A 20,619-nucleotide genomic window follows, 5' to 3' on the forward strand; every position below is an offset into this window, starting at 1 on the left:
AAGGACCCTGGGGGCCGGTGGCCATGCCCACGCCCCCGTCAGAGGTCCCCGCTGTCCCCCCACCGAGGACGTGCGCATGGCGCTCACCTGCCCCGAGAGGTCACACTCCTGGTCGAAGTCCACATACTCCTCCTCCTTGCTGTACATGCCCAGGCCAAACTTGAGAGGTTTCCCGTCGTCCCCGAGGCGGAACTTGAGCTTGCACAGGCTGTCGAAGAGCTTGGCCAGGTGGCGGGTCACCTGGAGCGGAAGCGGGGCAGATGCCAGGCCATGAACCAGGAACCGGGGCGGGGGGAGGGGCACACGATCTGATGGGTGATAACCAAACACGCGTGACCAAGCAAGGGCCCGGCGGAGGGCTCAGAGGCGGGACCCGGCACTTAGAGACAAAGGTCTCCTCCGGAAGATTCCGCATCCTCGACAAGGCCTGTCCCAGGCCCTGAGCCACCCCGTGCAGATCTTCTTGTGCGTCCTGTGACTTTATGATTCCAATAAAGTGTAGTCCTCATTTCCTCCCACCTGCTTCGTTAGTTCCCCCTTCTCTCTTCCAGAATGGCCTTGAGGAAATTTCTCCCGGCTCTCGGGGCCTGGGGTCTGTTAGGATGAGCCGGGGGGCACCCAGCCAACGGACATCTCTCTGAGAAGCGGAGCTCACCAAGGCCCTGGCATCTAACCTACTGGAAAACGAGGCACAAGGAGGTCCAGGACAGGACCTGACAGGCGGGCTGTCCCAGCCAGGCCCCCGGCGGTCCCTGGCGTGCATGACCTTGTGCAGGTGAGTGACATCCACACGCCCGCCTCCAACCGGTCAGGGCTACCATGGGGGCGAGCACGGGCCGGCCTGACCTCGGGGTGCCAGGGGCCCGCCTACCTCCACGGGGTTGTTTCCATTGGAGAGGATGTCCAGGAGGTCAGCCGAGGAGACGAAATAGAACCTCGGGAAAGCCAGCCTCTTGGTCTCTAAATACTCTGCCAAGGCCTTCTCGCACACGGCCAGGCTAGGGGCGGAGGGGGTGAGGCTGGTGAGGCCCTGTCTGGGGAGATCTTCCTTCGGGCCCTCCGGTCCACGCTGGACCGACAGCCCCGGAGACGCCCGGTCTGGTGCTCACACCCCGTTTAATTCAGACCTTCCCACCGGACATGCTGTGGGCGTGTCTCTGAGGCCGACACACGCTGCGTGACCGGCGTGGCATCCCATGGCCTGAGGATGAGCCCCCAGGAAGGAGATTTTGCCCTGTCCCGGCCGGCAGGGGGCTGATGGCTCAGGTCCCTGAAGTCAGGACGCCTCCCCCCAGACAGGCGCGGGGACCCACCTCTTCTTCAGGCTCTCGAGTGTGTCATAGAGGCCGGGCTTGTTGGTGGCCTCCATCACGTTGGGCGTCTTCACCGCCTCCTCCATCAGGGCCTGGGAAGAGACGGGGGCCCCCCCCAGGGTGTCAGCAACCGTATTTGCTCCAGCAGAGCCACTTCTGAAGAAGCCCAGGAGGAGGGGGAAGGCCGGACTCACCCTGAACTGCTGGTCGATGTCATCGAAGAGCCTGGAGTCCTCGGGCAGCTGGGCGCGGATGTCTTCAGAGCCGACGAAGATGCTCTCCAAGTGGCTCCAGGTTCTCTGGACCTCGAACCAGATGGAGATGACCGAGTCCGCCGTGGACAGCTTCTGCTGCCAGCTCGTCACCTCCTCCAGGAAGTGGGACAGGTACTTGGACGTCATCAGGTTCTGCAGCTGGACCTGGTTGTCCTCCAGCGTCTCCACCAGCACCTCGTCTGACTTGAGCATCACAGTGCCCGTGCGCGGGTGCGGCTCGTGCTCAAACTCCATGGTGGACCAGGTGCTGTCCAGGGCTTTCAGGACCTTTCAGGGGACACGGAAACTAGGTCACTCGGCGGTGGGCAGGAGGGGCCGAGAAGGGCCCGGAGGCCTCTAGGATGCAGCAGGAAGCCTTGCTTTGAGAAAACCGAAACGTTCAAACCAACCAGGCTGACAACCGCCAAAGGGGGACACGGCCCAGCTGTCCGCCGACTGACGAACAAAACGAAGAGATAATCGACATGTCGTTGGGCCATAAAAGGGAATGAAGTTCGGACACAGACTCCCACGTGGCTGGACCTTGAAGGCATCACGCCACGTGAAAGAAGCCAGAGAGAAAAGGCCATTCACTGTGCGACCCCGTGTATATGAAATGTCAGAATGGGCACGTCCATAGGGGCAGTGGGTTCGTGGTTGCTGACAGGGGTGCACGGGCAGGTGTGGGGGTTTCTGGGGAATATGGCTTTCTTTTTGAGTCGGTGGAAATGTCCTAACATTGAATAATTTTACCACGCGATGCTCACACACACCTACGAATAGACAAGAGCCACTGAGCCGTACGTGTTATGGGGGTGAGTGGGATGGTATGTGGATTACAGCGCAAAGGAAGCCAAAACGTGACCACTCACGCTCGCCAGACAGGGGAGGAGGCAGAGCTGAACTGCAGACAGAATCCTCCCCGGTCTCCCTGTGTCCTGGGCCGCCCCAGCCAGCCAGGGGCCAGCGCTCCGGCCTCCCCGCTCCGGCCCCTCCTCCGAAGCCACAGACAAGGGCGCCCCGTGAAAGGAGGGAGCTCACGGCCTTGTTGAACGTGCCTGCCATGGCATGCCAGAGTCAGAGCTGTGGCCGGGGGTGGCGGGTTGGGGTCCTTTTCTCTGTAACAAGTTCTGGAAATAGTTGGTGGGAGGGTTGGTTAAGAGATAGGCCCCCAAACTTTGGGTTTTTTTTGGTGTTAAGTGACCGCCGGACCCCACGTGGGATGAGACGCTCGCAGGCGGTGGGCTGGTGGGCCAGCTTCGGCGCCATCCTGGACAGAGCACCTGTCGCTTCGGACCAAAAAAAAAAAAAAATAATACCTTTTCCATCCCGGACTCTTTCACAGCCTTGTCCACGATGTTCCGCACCTCATCCTCATATTTGTGGAGGTTTAGCTGCAGTAGGTCGGCCAGGGTGGTCTCGTCTGACATTTCAAATTTCACCTGGGGAGGAGAGAGGCATGTTCTGTGTAAGGTCGTCCTCACTGACAGACGTCCCTGTCCCTTGTGGAGACGGGTGGGTCAGCACGTCACCGGGGCGGCAGGGGGAGCGTGTGGAAGGTGTGTGCCGCCGTTGACGGGCTCTGTGACTTGGCTGAGTCACCTTTCCTCCCGGTAAAACGGAGTAATAGCAGAGCCACTCCTAGTGGTGGTCTGAAGGGTTTCTCCCAGGTTCATGTCCACCCGGACCTCAGAACAGGTCATCACTGGGAAACAGGGTCTTTGTAGATGTTAAGGATCTTGAGATGAGGTCATCCTGGAGTATCCGTGTGAGACCTGACCCCAGGGGTCCTTGTGAGAGAGAGGAGAGGGTGCTTTGAAATGCATGAGAAAGCCACGTGGGCACGGAGAGGGAGAGGGAGACCGGCGGGACGAGGGATGCAGCCACGCACTGAGGGATGCCTGGGGCCACCGCGAGCTGGAAGAGGCAGCGAAGGACTGTCCCCAGGAGCCTTCAGAGGGAGAGTCCCCTGCCCACACCCTGATTTCAGACTTCCAGCCACAGAAGAACACACTTCTGTGGTTTTCAGCCCCCAGCGTGTCGCTCTGCTTTGTAGCGGCCCCGGAGGCTCACGCCCCTGCTCAGGGACCACGCTATTGACGTTACTAGTGACCGTGTTAATAATGCTACCGTGTTAATAGCAAGCATGGCTGAGGCTCGGGCACTGTTGCTCTGTAACGGAACCAGGTGCGGGCACAGTGCCACCCAGTCCTCCAACCCCTTCCACACCCCTCTCCGTCCTTCCCGCCGTCACACGGACATTTCCGAGCCCCCCACACCCTCCTCCCCGGAAACCGGCCTGACCGGTTGACAGAACGGAGAGTTGGCGGCGCCGGGCGCGTCACCTGGGTGGCCTGCATGAGCTGGTACCAGTGGCGGTCCCGGATGGCGGGGTTCTGCAGCTCGCCGACGGCGCGCAGGGACGTGATCATGTTCTTCACCGTGTTGTCCAGCCCCACGAAGGCGTCCCACGTTTTCATCTCCTTGTCCAGGGACCTCACGTCCTTGGCAAACTTCTTACAGTCCAGGTCCATCTGCTCCACGTTGATGTTTTTCCACTTCGTGGTCTTCCAGTTGTCGATGCTGGTGTTCACCTGAGGTGGAGACAGCTCGCTGAAGGCTCCGGAAGACGAGCGTGTTACCTCCCCGCCGCGGCCCCCGGGGGACCGTGGGGGTGGCCAGGTGGACGGATGCCAGGGCGGACAACCCCGTGGTACAGGCACAACTTAGAAGTCAGCAGTTAAGATAGACTCTGGCAGAATCCTGTGGCGGGCGCTGCTGCTTCTCAGCAGAGACACAGAATCCGCAGCAGGCTCCAGGCTCTGAGCTGTCAGCCCAGGGCCCGACGCGGGGCTTGAACCCACAAACCGTGAGATCGTGACCTGAGCCAGGGTCTGATGCTTAACCCTCTGAGCCACCCAGGCGCCCCAAAGGCCCCTCTACTTCTTGGTGGGACCACCTGACTTGCTCCGACCACCTGATGATGCCTGGCACTTGGGGGTAGGAGCACCATCATTGCCAGTGCTCAGCTCAGAGCTCTGTCACCTTGGCAATCACGGACATGCGTGTGGCTACACAGCCTGGATCGCTGAGCCGCCCCAGGGCTGCTTGGAACCAGCGTGTAGACTTGGCACAAATGAGAAATACGCTTTTGCTGTTAACAACACAGTTTTAAGGGCTCTTTGTCAGTGCAGAGTCACCTAGCTTATGCTGACTGACGACAACACTTAGGAGACTCTTGAAGACACTGAGTCTCCCCAGGGAAAAACCCTACCAACGGTGGAGACGGAAGACTGCAGAGTCTGCAGCCTACAGTTTAGGGTGGGCTGAAAACGGATGTGTAGCTGAGATCAAAGGAAGGAGATTCTCGGCACAGGCGCTCCAGGCAGGGAGGCCGGGCCTGGACATGACTGCTTGTTACCTAAGACAGAGGTGGGGTGTTTCCAAGAGCCCAGCCCTGAAGATCTACTAAGACACAAAACCTTAAGCACGTCCGTGGCTCTTTCTGGTAGATTTAAGCTTATTCTGTGTCCTGTTATCCTAAAAGTGTCCCGGCCACTTTGGTCTGGAGAATTCCCCCTGAAATATCCTGACTGTAAATGCTTACTCTCCCCCCCCCCACGCCCCCGGGAGATGCAGGCTCTAATCTCTAGTCCGGGCTGCCCGCCGTGTATCAAGGGGAAGTGCGGCATCCTCTCTGACTTTGCCGACTGCGTCCGGGAATGACCTTCAGACGCAGGAGACTCAAGTTCAGCTAAGTGTGGAAGGTAAGCATCAAGAGGCTCCCATCTGTGGGCTCTCGTTAGGAGCGGCTGAGAGCGCCCAGGACTCCAGAGACGGCCCCCCGCTGTGTGAGCCTGCGTAGGCTCAGTGTGGTCAGAGCCAAGACACCGTCAACACCATACTATGATCTACTGAGAAACAAAATAAACGAAGAGACCCCGAATCACGCCAGGAGAGCGGTTCCTCCCAGATTCGCTGCGGAGCGTCCGTTCCGTATCAAGGCGTAACGGTGTTCTCTTGGAGGGTAGGAGGATTTGACAAAGATTCTGAAGATGGCTCCAGGGAATGAGAGACAAGAGCTGACATAGGTCTAAAAACGCGGGAGCTGGGGGGAGAGGTGGCAGAAGCCAGCGGGTGCTCGTGTGCTCCCCTTGAAGAGCAGGCGCCTGCACCCAACGCACTGCTGCGTCCTCGCGGCAGGACGGCGGGAGCCCCTCGTCTCGGGGCTGGGCTGCAGCAGGTGCAGAGCAAACCCCCCCCCCCCGCCCCTCCCGGATCCCCGCGGCCCCACCCATCGCCCTCACCATGACGACCATGTCCCAGAGCTCCTTCAGCAGGCAGACCTCCTTGCGGCAAGCTTTGAGCTGCTTGTAGTCGGGGACCGTGACCTCGAACAGGCTCCCGGACTTGCACAGCGAGTCCATGATGCTCTCCATGGCCGTGATGCTCTTTTGTTGCTGGGGGGATGGGCGAGGGAGGCGGTAACCAGCGCTGTCCGCGCTCGGTGCTGGCCTCCCTCCTGTCCCCCGCCACATCCCGGTGCCCCTCTCGGGTCATCGCCGTCACCCTGCCGTGTCCCAGCGCCGCACCGACCACAGGGGCGAGGGTCCCTCCCCGCCTCTCCCCTCCCGCCCTCAGACGCCCCCTGCTTCTGATCAGGCGGGAAGGCGGTTCAGCCTCAAGAAGCAAACAGACTCCATGTGAATGTCCAACTTCTTCCTGAGAGCTCCAGGCTTTCCTAACTTTCACCCTCTTTTTTTTTTTTACCTTATTAAACATTATGGGGGTCACGTGTGATTGCTTGGACAGAAGTCTAGGTCAGAGGAGGACAGCAAGAGTCACCCCAAGCCGGGCGAGCGAGAACGGGCACATTGGTGTTAAGTATGCGCGTGTCTGCAGGGGTGAAGGCGGCTCCCCGTGCGTGCGGGCGGCTCCAAGCGGCCTTCTTCCCGCACGCACCCAGCCCCTAAACAAGCTCACACCGGATCCCTCTGCAGAGTCCAGCCCCGGCCCCGCGGGCTCCAGCACAGGCTGGGCACCCCCCACTGGGCTCGGGGCTGTGACCCTGTAGGACAGGGACCGTCTCAGGGAGGGGCAACCCCGAAGCTGCACGGGAAGGGCAGAGGCTGGAGGAGGGCATCTTGGGGTCTCTTGCGCCAATTCTTGTGAGAGGCCACGCGGCGCGAGCCGGAATGGCTCCCGCGGAACTTGCGCACTGGACACTGGTCACGGACTAAAGAGCGGAGACAGAGGGGACGTGGGGAGGCTCGGGCACGGGCTGCACATGCTGGCGGGGAGGGGAAGGTGACGGGGAGCTGCTGGGCGTGAGAAGCCGGGGCTGGAGGAGGTGCGGCGGGGCCGGGCGGCCGGCGGGATGGCCCGGCTCGCAGGATGCTCCTCGCCCCATGCGGGGACACCTCGGGGACAGGACTTGTGGTTCGCGGGGACACCCTGGGCCCGGATCCTGGAGGCCGTGTTTCTGGGCTCCTGTGAGTGACAGCTGAGGAACTGCTGAAAGGCACCGGGGCCTCGACCAACGTACCTTATTCAGGGACCTGTACGGGTCGGGGTCCACGAAGCTGAACGGCGCTTCTTTCCGGAACTTCTCCCTGAACTCGTGCTGCCTGAGCTGAGGGAGGAGCAGCTGTCACCCTCCCCGCCCCGGCCGCGTGGGGGTGCGGGCCCCGGCCCCGGGGAGGGGGGGGGGCGGTACCTCGAACTGCTGGCACCGCCGCCTCAGGATGTTGACCTCGTTGGCCTGGAGGGGCGCCACGTTCTGTCTCACCTGGATGGCCAGCTTCTTGGTGTTGGTCCACTGCTCCGGCAGCTCCTACGGCACATCGAGGCGGGGCCCTTCCTTTTCCGTCGTTTTAAGAAAGTGTCTATCGTGAAACGTTATGGACGCGCAGAGAATTGCAAAAATACTAGAGGGTCCTGTGTGCCTCCCCCGGGGCAGCGTCTCCCACGGCTGCGGCTCGACGCCCAGCCAGGAAACCCGCCCGGCACGTTTCCACGACCCAGATGGCAGAGCTTGTCCGTTTCCACCCTGTTTTATCCCGATTCCATCAGTACATGGGTGTGTGTGCATGTATTTGCGCGTGCAGGCATCTGTGTCACACATGTACATGTATGTGTCACGTGGGCATGTGTGCATGTGCATGAGTAGTGTGTGCATGTATTTGCACATGCAGGCGTCTGTGTCACACATGTACATGTGTGTCACGTGGGCATGTGTGCGTGGGCATTAGTGCGTGCATGGATTTGTACGTGCAGACGTCTATGTCACACGTGTACATGTATGTGTCACATGTGTGTGTGCATGTGCATTCGTGTGTGCATGAATTTGCATGTATGGGTGTCCCTGTCACATGTGCATGTGTGTGAATCTGCGTATGTGTGCATGAGTAGTGTGTGTCCGTGTTGCTCGTGTGTGCAGAAATGTGTGTATTTGTGGGGGGGTGTCCATGTCTCGTGCATGTATGTGCATGTGTACTAGCCTGTGCAGGTGTCTGTGTCTCCCGTGCACATATGTGCGTGTGTGCACGAATGGTGTGTGTGTTCACATGTGCGTGTGTACGCATAGGGCGTGCATGTTTGTAACCTGTGTGTGTGTGTATGTGTCGTCCTCCGCAATCGAGCCCATGTCTGGGTCCCGGTGACCACGTCCGCATCCCCCCCCCCACACCCACACCCACACCCACACCCACACACACACACAGACTGTCTTCTGCCGTAACGAACTGGTCCTGGGTGTTCTCTGTGCCTCCACCCAGCCCGGCCTGGGGCACCCGCTAACCTTCTCTCCGTGTCTAAATTTTGCTAGTTTAAGAAGGGCTTTAACAATCAGATGAATTTTTAGTGTTCCCAAGGTCTCCACACCTGAGCAGATATCAGACTTCTGATCCTAAAATTCCTCAAAGAAAAAAATCCCAGCCCGCGGACGCTTCGCCCACTAGAGAAAGGAGACCTTGCTTCCCGTTCCTCTGTGATTAACTAGCACCTCCATCGGTGCTGGCACACCTCAGTCCCCACCGTCGGCACACGAGCTGCCCTCAGCTGCCTGTGCGGAGAGGGGCAGCCGCCAACCCCGCCACCTACACGACGCACAGCGGTCTCTGAAGCAGGTGCTGTGAGCCTTCCCGCTCCCTCCCCTTCCCCCAAGGCTTGTCATCGCCTCTGCTGCAGGGTCTGTGCCAGGACCCGGAGCAGGGCAGACAGGGACAAGGTGGACTCTCGGGGGGGTGGGGGCGGCTGGGCAGGGACGAGGTGGACTCTCGGGGGGCTGGGCAGTGACTTCAGGACCCAGGACCTCATCTGCCCGACCTCACACCCCAGGGGCACACACAGCTGCCCTGACGTTTGCTAAGTCAGCGCAAAGTGCCATCGAAGGCCGCCTTGCCCTGCCACCTGGAGAGCTGGGCTGGGGGCCGCCCAGAGCAGTGGCCCCGGTGCCCTTCCTGGGTCGGGGAACTGGCCATCCCCCACCTTTACAGGGCCTCACTGACCCTGCTCTCTGTCCACCATCGCCTGCTCCTAGGGCTGACCCGTCCTCAGGGGCAGGTGTGGGGACAAAGGCATTTTTAATTCAGCAGTTGAATGGAGGGACCACTGGCTCTGCCCTAGAGGCCCCCTCGGTGCCCCCACCCCCACAGGCCACAGGTGCCTGAGCCCAGAGGGGAGGCTTCTCCTGTAGGCCCTGCCTGGGGGCCTCATCCCTGCTCAAGCAGTCTGCACCCCCCACTGCAAGCCCCCCTGCCCAGCACTGGGCTGCTCTCTCTCTTCCCTGCACGCCCCCAACGGCCAGCTCTGGGCCCTGGGCTGCTCCCCCCTCCCCTCCCTTCCCCAGGGTTGCACCGGGCCACTGTGCACCTGCAGCTTCAGGTGTGTCTCCTCCGGGATCTCCTCCCCGTAGGTCTTGAGCAGCTCGATGGTTTGCTTCAGGGGCTCAAACATGTTGTCGGTGGCCACCTGCCTCTCCTTGACCTTCATCAGATGCCCCATCACCTCCACGAGACCGTCGTAATCCCCCTCCTTGAGGGGCTTCTTTAAGCCCATCCTGGCCACTTTCATGAAGTCCTCCAGGTCAGCCAGGCTGTTGAACCAGAGGCCGCGGTGACAGGTGCCACCCTCCACGGGGTGGGGGGGGGGTTAAGGCCCACCTGAGGCAGCAGCCAGCAGGGAGAGCTCACCGTTGCACTGCGGGGCCGTGCTGAGAAGGGAGAGCTCCCGGCCTCCTCCAGACGCCTGCTCCTGACCCTCCCCCTGCGCCTCACCGGCTCCTCTCAGACTGGCCTCCTGGCTCCCGGCCCAGCTCGTGCCCCTCAGGGCCCCCACCGCCACCTCTAACCGCGGCTGCCAGGCGGTCGGCCACATGTCGGCCTGCTCGGCCCCCTCCAGGCCACAGACACTGCCTGTGCTCCGCAAACGGGGGCCGAACGAAGCGCAGGGCCTTCGATCACAGCCGGCAACACCTTTCTGCTGGGACCCCCCCAGACCCCACCCCTTGCTGGGGGCCGACAAGCCGACCTCCAGCCACCCCACAAAAGCATACTTGTCGGGCCCTCTGGGGGCGCGGCCGCCGTCAGGGCGGCGGCGGGACTGGTCGGGGGGTCCCGGTGCCCACCTGTTGATGACGTTGTCGCTCAGGTGACGCTTGAACATGAAGCCCCAGCGCCTGATGGTGTTGAGCAGAGCCTGCTTGAAGGGGCGGCAGTCACACTGCAGCCAGCCGTGGAACACCTTGGTGTTCTCGCACCGCGACACTTCCTCATACAGCTTCTCGTAGGAGTCGATCTGCAAGACGGGGCGCGGTCACCCGCACGGTACTGCTTCCGTCCTAGCGTCCCCGGGGCTCCCCGCAGCCCGGCGGCCCCTCCCCAGCTCACGCAAGCTGGTGAACGGCCAGCACGGCCTCTGCAGAACAGGCCAGAGGCCATCAGGTGAATGCGGTCAGAGCAGGGGCAGGGGCAGGGGCAGGGGCAGGGGTGGGGGGGCACCCTGAACTCAGCCCTCCTCACACTGCTTTCCGCTCTCGGGGCTCCCATGCTCCCCCAGCCGCCCCCACCCTTGTTTGGCGAAACTGGCCCAGGCACACGCCCCCCCTGCAGGTGGGTCACAGCCGCTCACGGGCGACTCCGTCTCCACGCACGTGGGCAAGAGGCGGAGGTTTGTGGAGTAACTGTTTGCTTATGTTCATCTCTCTGCTCCGGCACCTGCAGCCTTGCTGAGCCGGTAGGAGCGTCTCCCAAGCTGGCGGATCCCAGACAGAGAAGGCCTCTCCCCAGGGAGCCTGTCTTTCTTACACAAACTGACCCAGAGCACCATCCCCCCAACCATCCTCTTTGTCCTGGGGGCCAACATTCCCGTCCTAAGCACCCAGGGCCGGGTCCTAACAACGAGGGACCCCGGAGTCCGCTGATGTGATTCCCACTAGCCGATCCTAAGTCCCCTTGCCAGGCCTCGCCCATTCCTTCCAGGCTGCGAGTGACACCTTCCCCTCTGCGCTGACCCCAGGGCTTCCCACCCCCCTTGGCCTCAAGGTCAGGGCGTGTCCCCTCCTCCTGGATTCACCTGCGGTTTGAATCAAGCCCAGCAAGCCCAGCGACACCCCCCCACCTGCCACAGGGGGTAGGAGGGTGATTCCTGGGCGGGGGAGGGAGGGGCAAGACTTCACGCACCTGCTCTTGGAACTGGGCGAGGCTGGGTGGCGACTTGGGGAGGGCCTCCTCGGGCCGGATGTCCATGTCGTCCGGGGTGACCACACACCCGTAGATCAGGAAGTTCTTCATGAACTCCTGGGGGTCGTCCACCCAGAGGTAGGCGTACCTCTCGAAGGAGTCCTGGTACTCCTGGGCCGCCTTCATGGTGCTGATGACCAGGTTGGACAGCTCCTCCCTCATCTCTATGAGGTCCGTCATGTCCTCCAGATCTGCCTGGAAGCGGGCAGGCGAGCGGTTTAGAGCCCACCCCTGCGCCCGGGGAAGGTAGCTCTTTGCCAGCGGAAGCACTGCTAACCTCTCAAGACGGGAAACCGAGGCAGCTGCCTGCTGGCAATGCTCCCCCGTAGATTATGCTGAACGTGACTTGGGTCTGGCGGACCCCTGGGTGACCCCCACACCGATTTGTCCCTGCCGTGCACCTGCTGCGCACCACACAAGGGGGTGGGCATGGGGGATCTAGACAGGGCTCACACAGAGGGTCCTGGGGCGGGATCAGACATTCACCAAAGAATCCCAGACCCTGAGACTTGCTCTAATGTTCACTGGGGAGGAGGTCGGGGAACACTCCCTGTGGAAGTGACCATTGTTCTGACGTCTGCTGGATGGGTGGGCAAAGAGCAAGAGAAGCAGCAAAGCACTTGCAAAGCCCCTGTACTGAAAGGAAGCGGCTGTCTGGGGAACCGAAAGGAGTCCACCACGGATGGCTCGTGTGGGGACCGGGGGGCACGGGGGGGCCTGTTCTGGACAGAATCTTCTGAGCTTCAAGCAACCGAAAACCCAACCCAGGTTGGTTTAAAGAGCAAGAAGATTAACTGATCCACGGACCTGGAGAATCTCAAGGTGGGAGGTGTATATTAATTATGATTTTTATTTTCCAGATCTTAAGAGCCACTCACATCTTTAAAAGAATTTTATGCTTATTTATTTTTGAGACACAGAGAGAGAGAATGTGCGCAGGGGAGGGGAAGAGAGAGAAAGAGACAGAATCCGAACCAGGCTCCAGGCTCCGAGCTGTCAGCACAGAGCCCAATGCGGGGCTCAAACCCACGAACCGTGAGATCATGATCTGAGTGGAAGTCAGACACTTAACCGACTGAGCCACCCAGGCGCCCCAAGATTCACTGACACCTTAAAAACCCTTGCTGTCTGGAGAGGCATTGCCCTTCTGGGGACTAGCCAATTCTGAGGGAGACCAAGGGCTCAGGAGTGGGGAGCATACCCCTCGTATGCAAATCACCCACCCTGGGCCTAGCCAAATCACCAATACCTCGTTTATCCCAAGCCAGCGCTCCTCCTGTCTGTCCTAGGCACCCCAAGGTCAGGTACCAGTAACCGGAGGTGACCCCTGGACCTCAGAGTCGCTGACAGTTTCCTCCGCCAGCCTTGCCTTCCCTGTAGGAACCCGACGGAAGGCTCTGGCCTGGGCTTTCTCCTCACCCCTGCTCCTGCCCCCTGATGGCACCTGCTTCGACCCCTGCAGCCCCTCGAGGCCCGCCAGGCTTCTGTTTCTATGGGAACCGTGAGCGGCTCCAACTGTCTTCTCAGTGGCACCAAGCTCTCCCCAGTGTAGCTCAGGGGCCTCCGTGAACTAAGATCCCCCCCGGCAGGAGTGAGACTGGCGTGGGGGAGGGGGGACAGCCTGGGCGGGACCCCCTTTGCTCTGCCCCTCCACGTGTGCCTTCCTCAGCAGACGGATCCCCGCAGAGCGCCGCCGTGGCGGCCGGAGCTCCCGGGGCCCCACGGCCGTACCTGAGCACCTCCCTGGTGACGGACTCTGGACCAGCTTGCGGTGGGCACCTGGGTCGGGCTCGTCCCCTTTCTGTGGCTCAGAAATCCTCAAGCCATTTTCTCTGCCCGACCTCGTCAGCCTGGAAAGCCCCTCCGTACCCTTTAAGACTGTGCCCACTCAGGTCCTCTGGGAAGCCGCTCTGGACCTTGCCAGGTGTACCCACCACACCACACACGCGCACACCTGCGCACATTCACCTCCCTCCCTAATAGTCCAGAGCATCTTGTAACTATTGGTTACTGCAGATAATTCCTGCCCACTACCAAAAATCTCAAGCAACGCCCAAGAGTATGAAATAAAAAACCACCCGGGCACCCCTGTCCCTCCCCCACCCCTCACCGGCCGCCATCCTTAACCCCATCCTGTCTCCAGAGGTAAGCACTCTTAACGGGTCGGAGTGTATCCATAACGAATGAAATCGTATTCTAAACACTGTCCGACAACTCGAGAAGCTCTTCACCTGTCACCAGCCTCTCTCCACCCCTGGCCCGTGCTTGGGACTCATCGGCTGCCTCTGGGCGGATGGGCCGGGACCCACCCCACCGCTCCCCTGTCTGATGGCATTTAGGTCTTTTCTAGCTGGGGGTTCCCTGTTGCACAGACAACACTCTGACAAACAGAGGGACCCTAACTTCCTAGACCTTTTCGGGTCCTCTGGACCCGATCCGACGGGGTTTTGTTTCCAGACGTTGAATGCACCGAGGGTACACGGATGCATGAGCCAGGAAAGCGTGTTGGTCAAGAGGCCCGAGTGCTGAGGGAGGAGGGGCCGGGTGAGGCCTGAACTGACCTTGTAGCTCATTCGGTTCTTGGCCAGCCGGGGGATGAACTTGGCCGCATTGTAGATGTCGTCCATCAGGCCCTCGACCAGCTCCAGGAAGTTGAAGTCGGTGCCCAGCTCCAGGGACGGGGAGAAGGCCAGCTGGCCCTCCTCCAGCTGCATGCGGACCTCAAACAGCGGCGCCAGGCTCTCCTGAAACAGACCGCCGGGGGCTCAGCACCCTGAGTTCGGATGAACTGCACCCCAGTCCCGGTGTTCCCCGCGGGCCGGCCGGGAGCACTCGGGGAAGCGTGCCTTCCCAGGGCAGGCTGGAGCCGGGGACCCCGCCGCCTCGCTGCCAAACCTGTGTCCCTTCCGCACCAGCTGCGCGGCTTCCCAGGCTCCCCAAATACATGAAATGAGAACAATCTCGTGTAGAACAGAGACACCAGCCGTCCCCGTCTCATGGGGTTACTGTGAGGACAGAGTCGGTCGGGAACTCGTGAAGTGGGGGCATGGGGGTCGGCGGCCACGCCACAGTGCGCGGTGGGGCCACCCGGGGCGGGACTCGCTCCAGCAAGCACAGCCCTCCCGTCCGTGGGGGGTCCTGGCTCCAGGTGGCTTTGTGGTGAGTGTCTTTGCCACGTGACCAATTGACAGTCGAACAGTTTTGCCATAAAGGGTAAAAATAACCGGTTGGTGGTTTGTTCTGGGAGGTATTTGCGTTTTCACCGGACGATATGAACCTCGGCTCGCCTCGCCGTGGGTGACAGTGGAGGCCAACCGCGTGTGTCAGCTTGACGGGAGACACGCGGCGAACTTGCTGGGCGCGTGAGACAGGACCGCGTTGGGCCAGGCTGCACGCTAGGCTCGCCTAGAACCTGACGGCGCGTTTGTTAGGACACAGGACGGCATCGCCCTCCTCCCGTGTTTCCTGCAGGACGCTGGGCGTCCATCAACGTCCACGTGACGACGTGCTAAGGGGGCACATCGGTGGAGACGCTTTCATCCGGTACCAATCTGCACCCTCGTCTCTGGAAAACGGACACCTCTCTTGCATGAAGGAAGAAGTTTATTGTTATTAGTTTTGTCATGTTTCACGGGGACCTTTCTAATGTCCCTCTCTGACTTCGTATCTTTTGTGGCAAAACTGCCTGGCGGCCAATCAGCGAAGCGGCGGGAAGCGCCTGCCGTGGTGTGGAGACAGCAGGCGGGCGGGCCACCACCGGGGCGTCCCAGCACGGCCAGCGTCCTGTTGGTAAAGCGCACGTGCACCGCGACCCTGTCTGCTCCTGGGTCCCCCGTGCGAGGCTGCATGGCCGAGGGCGCTGGCCTCATTTGGAAGGAGACCTGATGGAGGTTAGCGTGACACACCGGTGACACTCAAAGGATGGGCCAAGGCCCACGGCGGCCACGAGATCCACTCCACCGCTACTTGTCTTCTTCCAAGCACCGTCCCACAATGGCCCTCGGGGCGCTGACTCGGGAGCCCACTGGTTTTCTCTATGACCAACAGATGACGTCTACTGGTGTGCAAGTGAATCGCTAACTGGTACAAAAGGCCAATCACCACAAACTCAGATGACCAGGCTTTTCTAAAGCCTCGGACTCAGGGCTCTGCTCCTGCTGCTGGGCCACGTGCATATATGGGGACTCCCTGGGATTTTTGGAAAAGGACATTTTGTCATCGGGGGGGGGGGGGGCATCGTGGTTTGGATGGTGATGAATTAACCGTAAATCCCTTAACTTGCTGACACTTTGCACCGTTGTGGGTTGCTTGGCGAACCTTAGATGTGGTGGGAAAGGGGACAGCCGTCAACAGAATTTTGGGTCTGTGCTTGTCTGGTGACGCCTGGCCTTTGAGACACTTGCGCTCAGCTCAGGCATGAGTCACCCACCCTCTGCAGCTGGTGCAAGGACACCCTCCGGTGGGTGCGCTGGGAGGGGTCTCTGATCTTGCCCTCCTAGCATATTCAAGATCCTCTGGGGAATTCCGTAATGAAAAAGACATGGGTCGGGGAGGGCTGACCCACACGGAACACGATGGAGAACATTCCAGGGTGAAATCAACCAGCGCATCCTCTTTGCTGACCTGCTTTGCGTCTCCGCCGACCCCGCGGAGGGCTGAGGAGGTTAGGAGCTGATGGTGCTCACAGGAGGGTACTCCCTGCCCAATCCATACGACTGAGGGGGGAGGCGGTGACCTGGCAACAGGGCAGGGCTGCTTAGCTATTCACTAGCCGACCTGCAGTGACCAGATGTCCTGCGTGCTGGGGACGGACGAGGGTCCCCGCACACAAGACTTTCAGTTTTAAATCCAGGGCGAGTTGTTCACCCTCTGCAGGTTTTAACGCCTGTTTATCTGTAACACGATAGCCTGGTGTTTCATCCCTGCGAACCATAGATTCCAAAGTAGACCTTATCTCACGTTTATAATACCGTATCTACTGCGCAAACGTGTATCTTATGTCTGTAACTCACGTCCACGGCCATGTTGTCTATCAAGTAATTCAGGGATCTGTGGACGAAAGAGTCAAACTCGTCCAGGACCACCTGGTCGATGTAGTTGACGTAGTCTCTCCAGGCCTGGCTCGTCGTGTCTGCTCTGAACAGCTCGGCGTTTTCCTGCGGACGGAACCACACAGCTGGCTGCCGCCTCACAGGGCCCCACGCACTCTGACTGACACACTCGGCGACCCTCCGGCCACGCGGGTCCCTGCTCACCTACTCCGGGCGCATGGGGCTGCGTTTAGCTTCTTGAACGTGCCAGGCTCTTTTCTATGCCAGAGCCCTCACACAGGCTGTTTTCCCATACCTGCCAAGGCTGCCTTCTTCTAACCCTTTAGGGTTCGGCCCAAATGTCACCTCCCCACAGAGGAAAGCCCCCCATTGACCACACCCCATTCATCTCAGCTTTGTCTGCTGTTCCTGGCTCTCGCCTGGAATCCCTCCAGCAATCCATGATCTGTGCCTACCGTGGCACAGGTGGCAACCGTGAGTTAGTTTATTGATTTGTGTCTCGTTTGTACCTCCCCTTGGTGCCAAGCTACACGAGTTCAGGGATTGACTGTCCTTTCCACCCCTGTACCTTCAGCCTGAAGCAGGTGCCTGGGACAAAGCGGGAGCTGGTGAGTGGATGGGTGGGCGGGTGGGATGGGGAGTGGATGGTGTCTGGATGTCGGCATGTGCGATGCATGTTTGGGTGGATGGGGGGTGGGGGGGTGAAAGGAAGGATGGATGGGGGGCGGGTGGGTGGGGGGGTGGATGGATGTGTAGATGAAAGGTTAGATGAATGGATGGATAGATGGCTGAGTGGGTGGATGGATGGATGCATGGATGGGAAGATGGAGGAATGGATGGAGGGATGGATGGATGTGTGGAAAGGAGGACAGAAAGAGGGATAGATGGGCAGGTGGGTGGATAGATGAGTGGACGCATAGGCGGATGGATGCATGGACAAACGGGGTGGGTGGGTGGATACATGGGATTCCTCCTCTCCGTCCCCTTTCTGTGGTGCTGGGTGGTGAGCCTGTCCCTTACCCTAGCCGAATTTCTCTCTCCTGTTCCCCTTCCAACACTTCTGAGTGTTAACAGGTTAATTAGCCAACTCTTCCAAGGAATATGTCTGCAGTTAGACATTTTCATTTAGTGGGGCCTTCTGGCACCAAGGCAAAGGGGGAGGGGAGGAGGATCCGGAAACAAGACATGATATCTTCTGGTCCAATCAAGTCACTCCACGGGCAATGGCCTTCCAAGCAATGGCTTGACCATGAGAACAGACAATGACCCTGACCGTGAGAACAGCCAATGAGAGACCCTCCTGTCTGGCTGTGGGGACCCATCGTTGGGGTCCACATCCTTGATTCACCCCGAGCATTGGAAAACCAAACAGCAACCGCCCTGAAAATACCTTGAGCTCGCGGTACAATGTTCTTTCTCAGGCCGAGGCAGAGCCCGCCTTCCACATCTGCCTCAGAAACAAGGTAACACGCAAGCCGGATCAGAAGGCTGCCAGGTGAGGCAGGCGCGAGGACCCCGCGTGGTCGGGAACCCGGGTAGACCTCCCAGGGCTTCCTGGGGATGCCAGGCTCCTGCCGGGACAGAGGCCCACGGCCCATCGAGGCCGTCAGCAAAAAGGCAGAACCTCGGCACTGGGCGGCCCCGCAGGGGAGTGCTAGCGCATCCCCCCGACTGGAAGGGGTCGGCACCGACACCACGCCCCCCACTCATATTTACATGGCTTCCTCCTCCAGAGACACACGCCGCCCGTCCTCAAGCCGTGAAACCCAGGGAGACACGGCTGCTGACCTCAGACGACCATGTCGCCTGTCTATACCAGCTGTGTGCAGGGTGGGGTGCTGACCCCTTAGCACGGAGGAGGCAGGCCCATAGCAAGGGGAACGGGTTACCGAGCACATGTTTGCGATAGTCTGTCTGCTTTCTGGAAAGGAGACTCTTGGAATAAAGAGAGTAACTTCCGTGACTATGGATGTTGCATCTCTGGCTGTCCCTCTGCTCCCGAAAGGGAGTGGCCCCTCAAAGCCCCGTCTGGGTGAGTCCTTACCAAGACCTTGGCTTGAATCTTCAGGCCGGCGTCCTTGACCGCAGTGTAGCGCTTGTTGAGATTGAGCACCCTTCCCTCCAAGTCCAGCAGGGCCTCCTTCTTGTTGTCCTTTCTCTCGAACATCGGGCTGGCTGACCAGTCCTGCAGGGCACAGTGGGAGGGAGGAAAACCTATGGGGAAAACCTGTGGTCTTGTGCCTTCCCTGCCTGCTCGTCGGTGCGCAGGTCCCTGCCTGCGGAGAGGCCTGGGGGCCCTGAGGACACTAGAGCAGAGAGCCTCAGACAGTTTGCCTAAAAGCCAGGCAGGGGTGGGGCAGGGAGGGCGGGCAGGGAGACCACTGAGAGGCTCGACCCGATCAGGCCCAGGAGTCCGCCGGGGGCAGGCATCCGGAGCGAGGGGTGTGCGGTCAGAGCGCCCATGGCTCCGAACAGCAGGCCCGGGGGAGGAGCCCCTCTTGGGGCAGCTGACCTGCTGTCGGGGCAGGGGGGCGGGGGTGGGGGCGGGGGCGCTCAGGCCCTCCTGTAATTGCGAGCTTGTACCACAAGGATACACGTCATCTGCAATTACGATTCTGATTTTATTCTATTATCCAAGTTAGATCTTTTTAAAGAATATTTTTTAACTTCTAAATTTATTTTTGAGAGCAAGAGAGACAGTGTGACCAGGGGAGGGGCAGAGAGAGAGAGAGAGGGAGACACAGAATCGGAAGCAGGCTCCAGGCTCTGAGCTGTTAGCACAGAGCCCGACGCGGGGCTCGAACCCATGAACCATGAGATCATGACCTGAGCCCAAGTCGGACGCCCAACGGACTGAGCCCCCCAGGCATCTCCTTTAATTTTAAATTTTCATCAAAGGGACATACACAGCAACAAAACACGGAGTGGGAAAGTTTGTGGACCAAACCTGCACCCTCTGGGCCCATGTCTCCCTATGTCCCCATCCTGGTCCCCATGGGAAGCTTGGGGGACCTCCGGCTGCCCCTGGGACTCTCAGGGACACTTAACCAAGTCAAGGGAACGTTAACAAGAGGAGACGCCTGTCTGGATGCCCTGACGGTGATGAACCTTACGTGTCTAAAGAGAGAGCAGGGGCACCACAGGCGGTCGCCGCCAGCCTGGTCACCGTGGGGCTAGGAGCCAGGGACTGTGGGCGACACGTCCCCCAAACTCACAGGCTGAAGCCCAGACACCGCGGGATGTGCCTGTGTTTGCAGGTGGGTCTCTACAGAGCTGGTGAAGCACAACGGGGTCACCAGGTGACTCGTGTCCTTATGAAAAGGGGAGGTCAGGACACAGATGTGTGCAGAGGGATGACCACGTGAGGACACGGGAGGAGACGGCCGTGTGGGAGCCCAGGACAGAGCCCTTGGGAGAACCACCCCGTAGGTGCCTTATCCGGACATCCCGCCTCCCGGACTGTGGGGAAACGAACTTGGGCTGTTTAAGCCGCCCGGTCGGGGCCTTTGTCAGGGCAGCGAGAGCTCGCGGACACACAGACGTCTGTAGACCGTTGACCGGGAAGGATCATATCAAAAAATCCCTCACCTGGACAGGCCAGCTGTCAGTGAGGTCAAGAGAGACAGGTGTTTTGGATAAGCAAGGACCTAGCTCGTCATCAAGGCCCCTTTCCTGCCCGCAGAAATCACGAGGGAAGATTCCATCCAATGACAGCTGAGTCAGAAAACGTAGTGGGGAGCAGAGATTCTGTCTAGTTTATGGAGTAAACCTGAGCAGACATTGGTAAGCTGTAACATAGAGAAGAAGGTTCTGGGGCACCTGCACGGCTCGTCAGTTAAGCGTCTGACTCTTGATCTCAGCTCAGGTCATGATCCCAGGGGTGTGAGTTTGGGCCCCGTGTCAGGCTCTGTGCTGACCTCAAGAAGCCTACTTGGGATTCTCTCTCTCTCTCTGTTTGTTTATTTTTGAGAGGGGGGAGGGGCAAACATAGAAAAGAACAGAGAAAAGAAAGAGAAAAAGAAAGTTCACACTAGGACACAACGGACTCGAAATGAAATGATGACCTGAGCCAGAAATGTGGAAATCTTCCAGCTCAGACGTTCGCCGGGAGGGGGAGGGAGGTGGCAGGTGCCCGCGTGATCGGAGGTCCCGTGGCTGGGGGCACCATGGGCAGTAAAGTGGACCGGGATAATTTAATCTTGATACATCGATGGAGAAATATGGCTTAAACGCAATTGTTTTAAAAATGAAATGGGGGGGG

At 59.9% G+C, this 20,619-nt stretch overlaps 1 protein-coding gene across 1 annotated transcript in view; it reads right to left on the bottom strand.

Annotated features, from left to right (window-relative positions):
* Positions 1-20,619, bottom strand: part of DNAH17 (dynein axonemal heavy chain 17) — a 96,711-nt gene that overhangs the window by 57,247 nt on the left and 18,845 nt on the right. The window contains exons 16-31 of the mRNA XM_029927093.1: positions 18,609-18,664; positions 18,403-18,543; positions 16,320-16,463; positions 13,869-14,051; positions 11,248-11,502; positions 10,194-10,363; positions 9,440-9,662; positions 7,284-7,400; positions 7,113-7,199; positions 5,875-6,027; positions 3,913-4,161; positions 2,887-3,009; positions 1,508-1,855; positions 1,314-1,405; positions 872-998; positions 88-240 (exon numbers count right to left, since the gene is read on the bottom strand). Coding sequence (XP_029782953.1) covers positions 88-240; positions 872-998; positions 1,314-1,405; positions 1,508-1,855; positions 2,887-3,009; positions 3,913-4,161; positions 5,875-6,027; positions 7,113-7,199; positions 7,284-7,400; positions 9,440-9,662; positions 10,194-10,363; positions 11,248-11,502; positions 13,869-14,051; positions 16,320-16,463; positions 18,403-18,543; positions 18,609-18,664 — 2,621 coding nt within the window. The remainder of the gene's footprint in view (positions 1-87; positions 241-871; positions 999-1,313; positions 1,406-1,507; positions 1,856-2,886; positions 3,010-3,912; positions 4,162-5,874; positions 6,028-7,112; positions 7,200-7,283; positions 7,401-9,439; positions 9,663-10,193; positions 10,364-11,247; positions 11,503-13,868; positions 14,052-16,319; positions 16,464-18,402; positions 18,544-18,608; positions 18,665-20,619) is intronic.

This window comes from Suricata suricatta, chromosome 17 (genome assembly GCF_006229205.1).
Source record: "Suricata suricatta isolate VVHF042 chromosome 17, meerkat_22Aug2017_6uvM2_HiC, whole genome shotgun sequence".
Lineage (NCBI taxonomy): Eukaryota > Metazoa > Chordata > Mammalia > Carnivora > Herpestidae > Suricata > Suricata suricatta.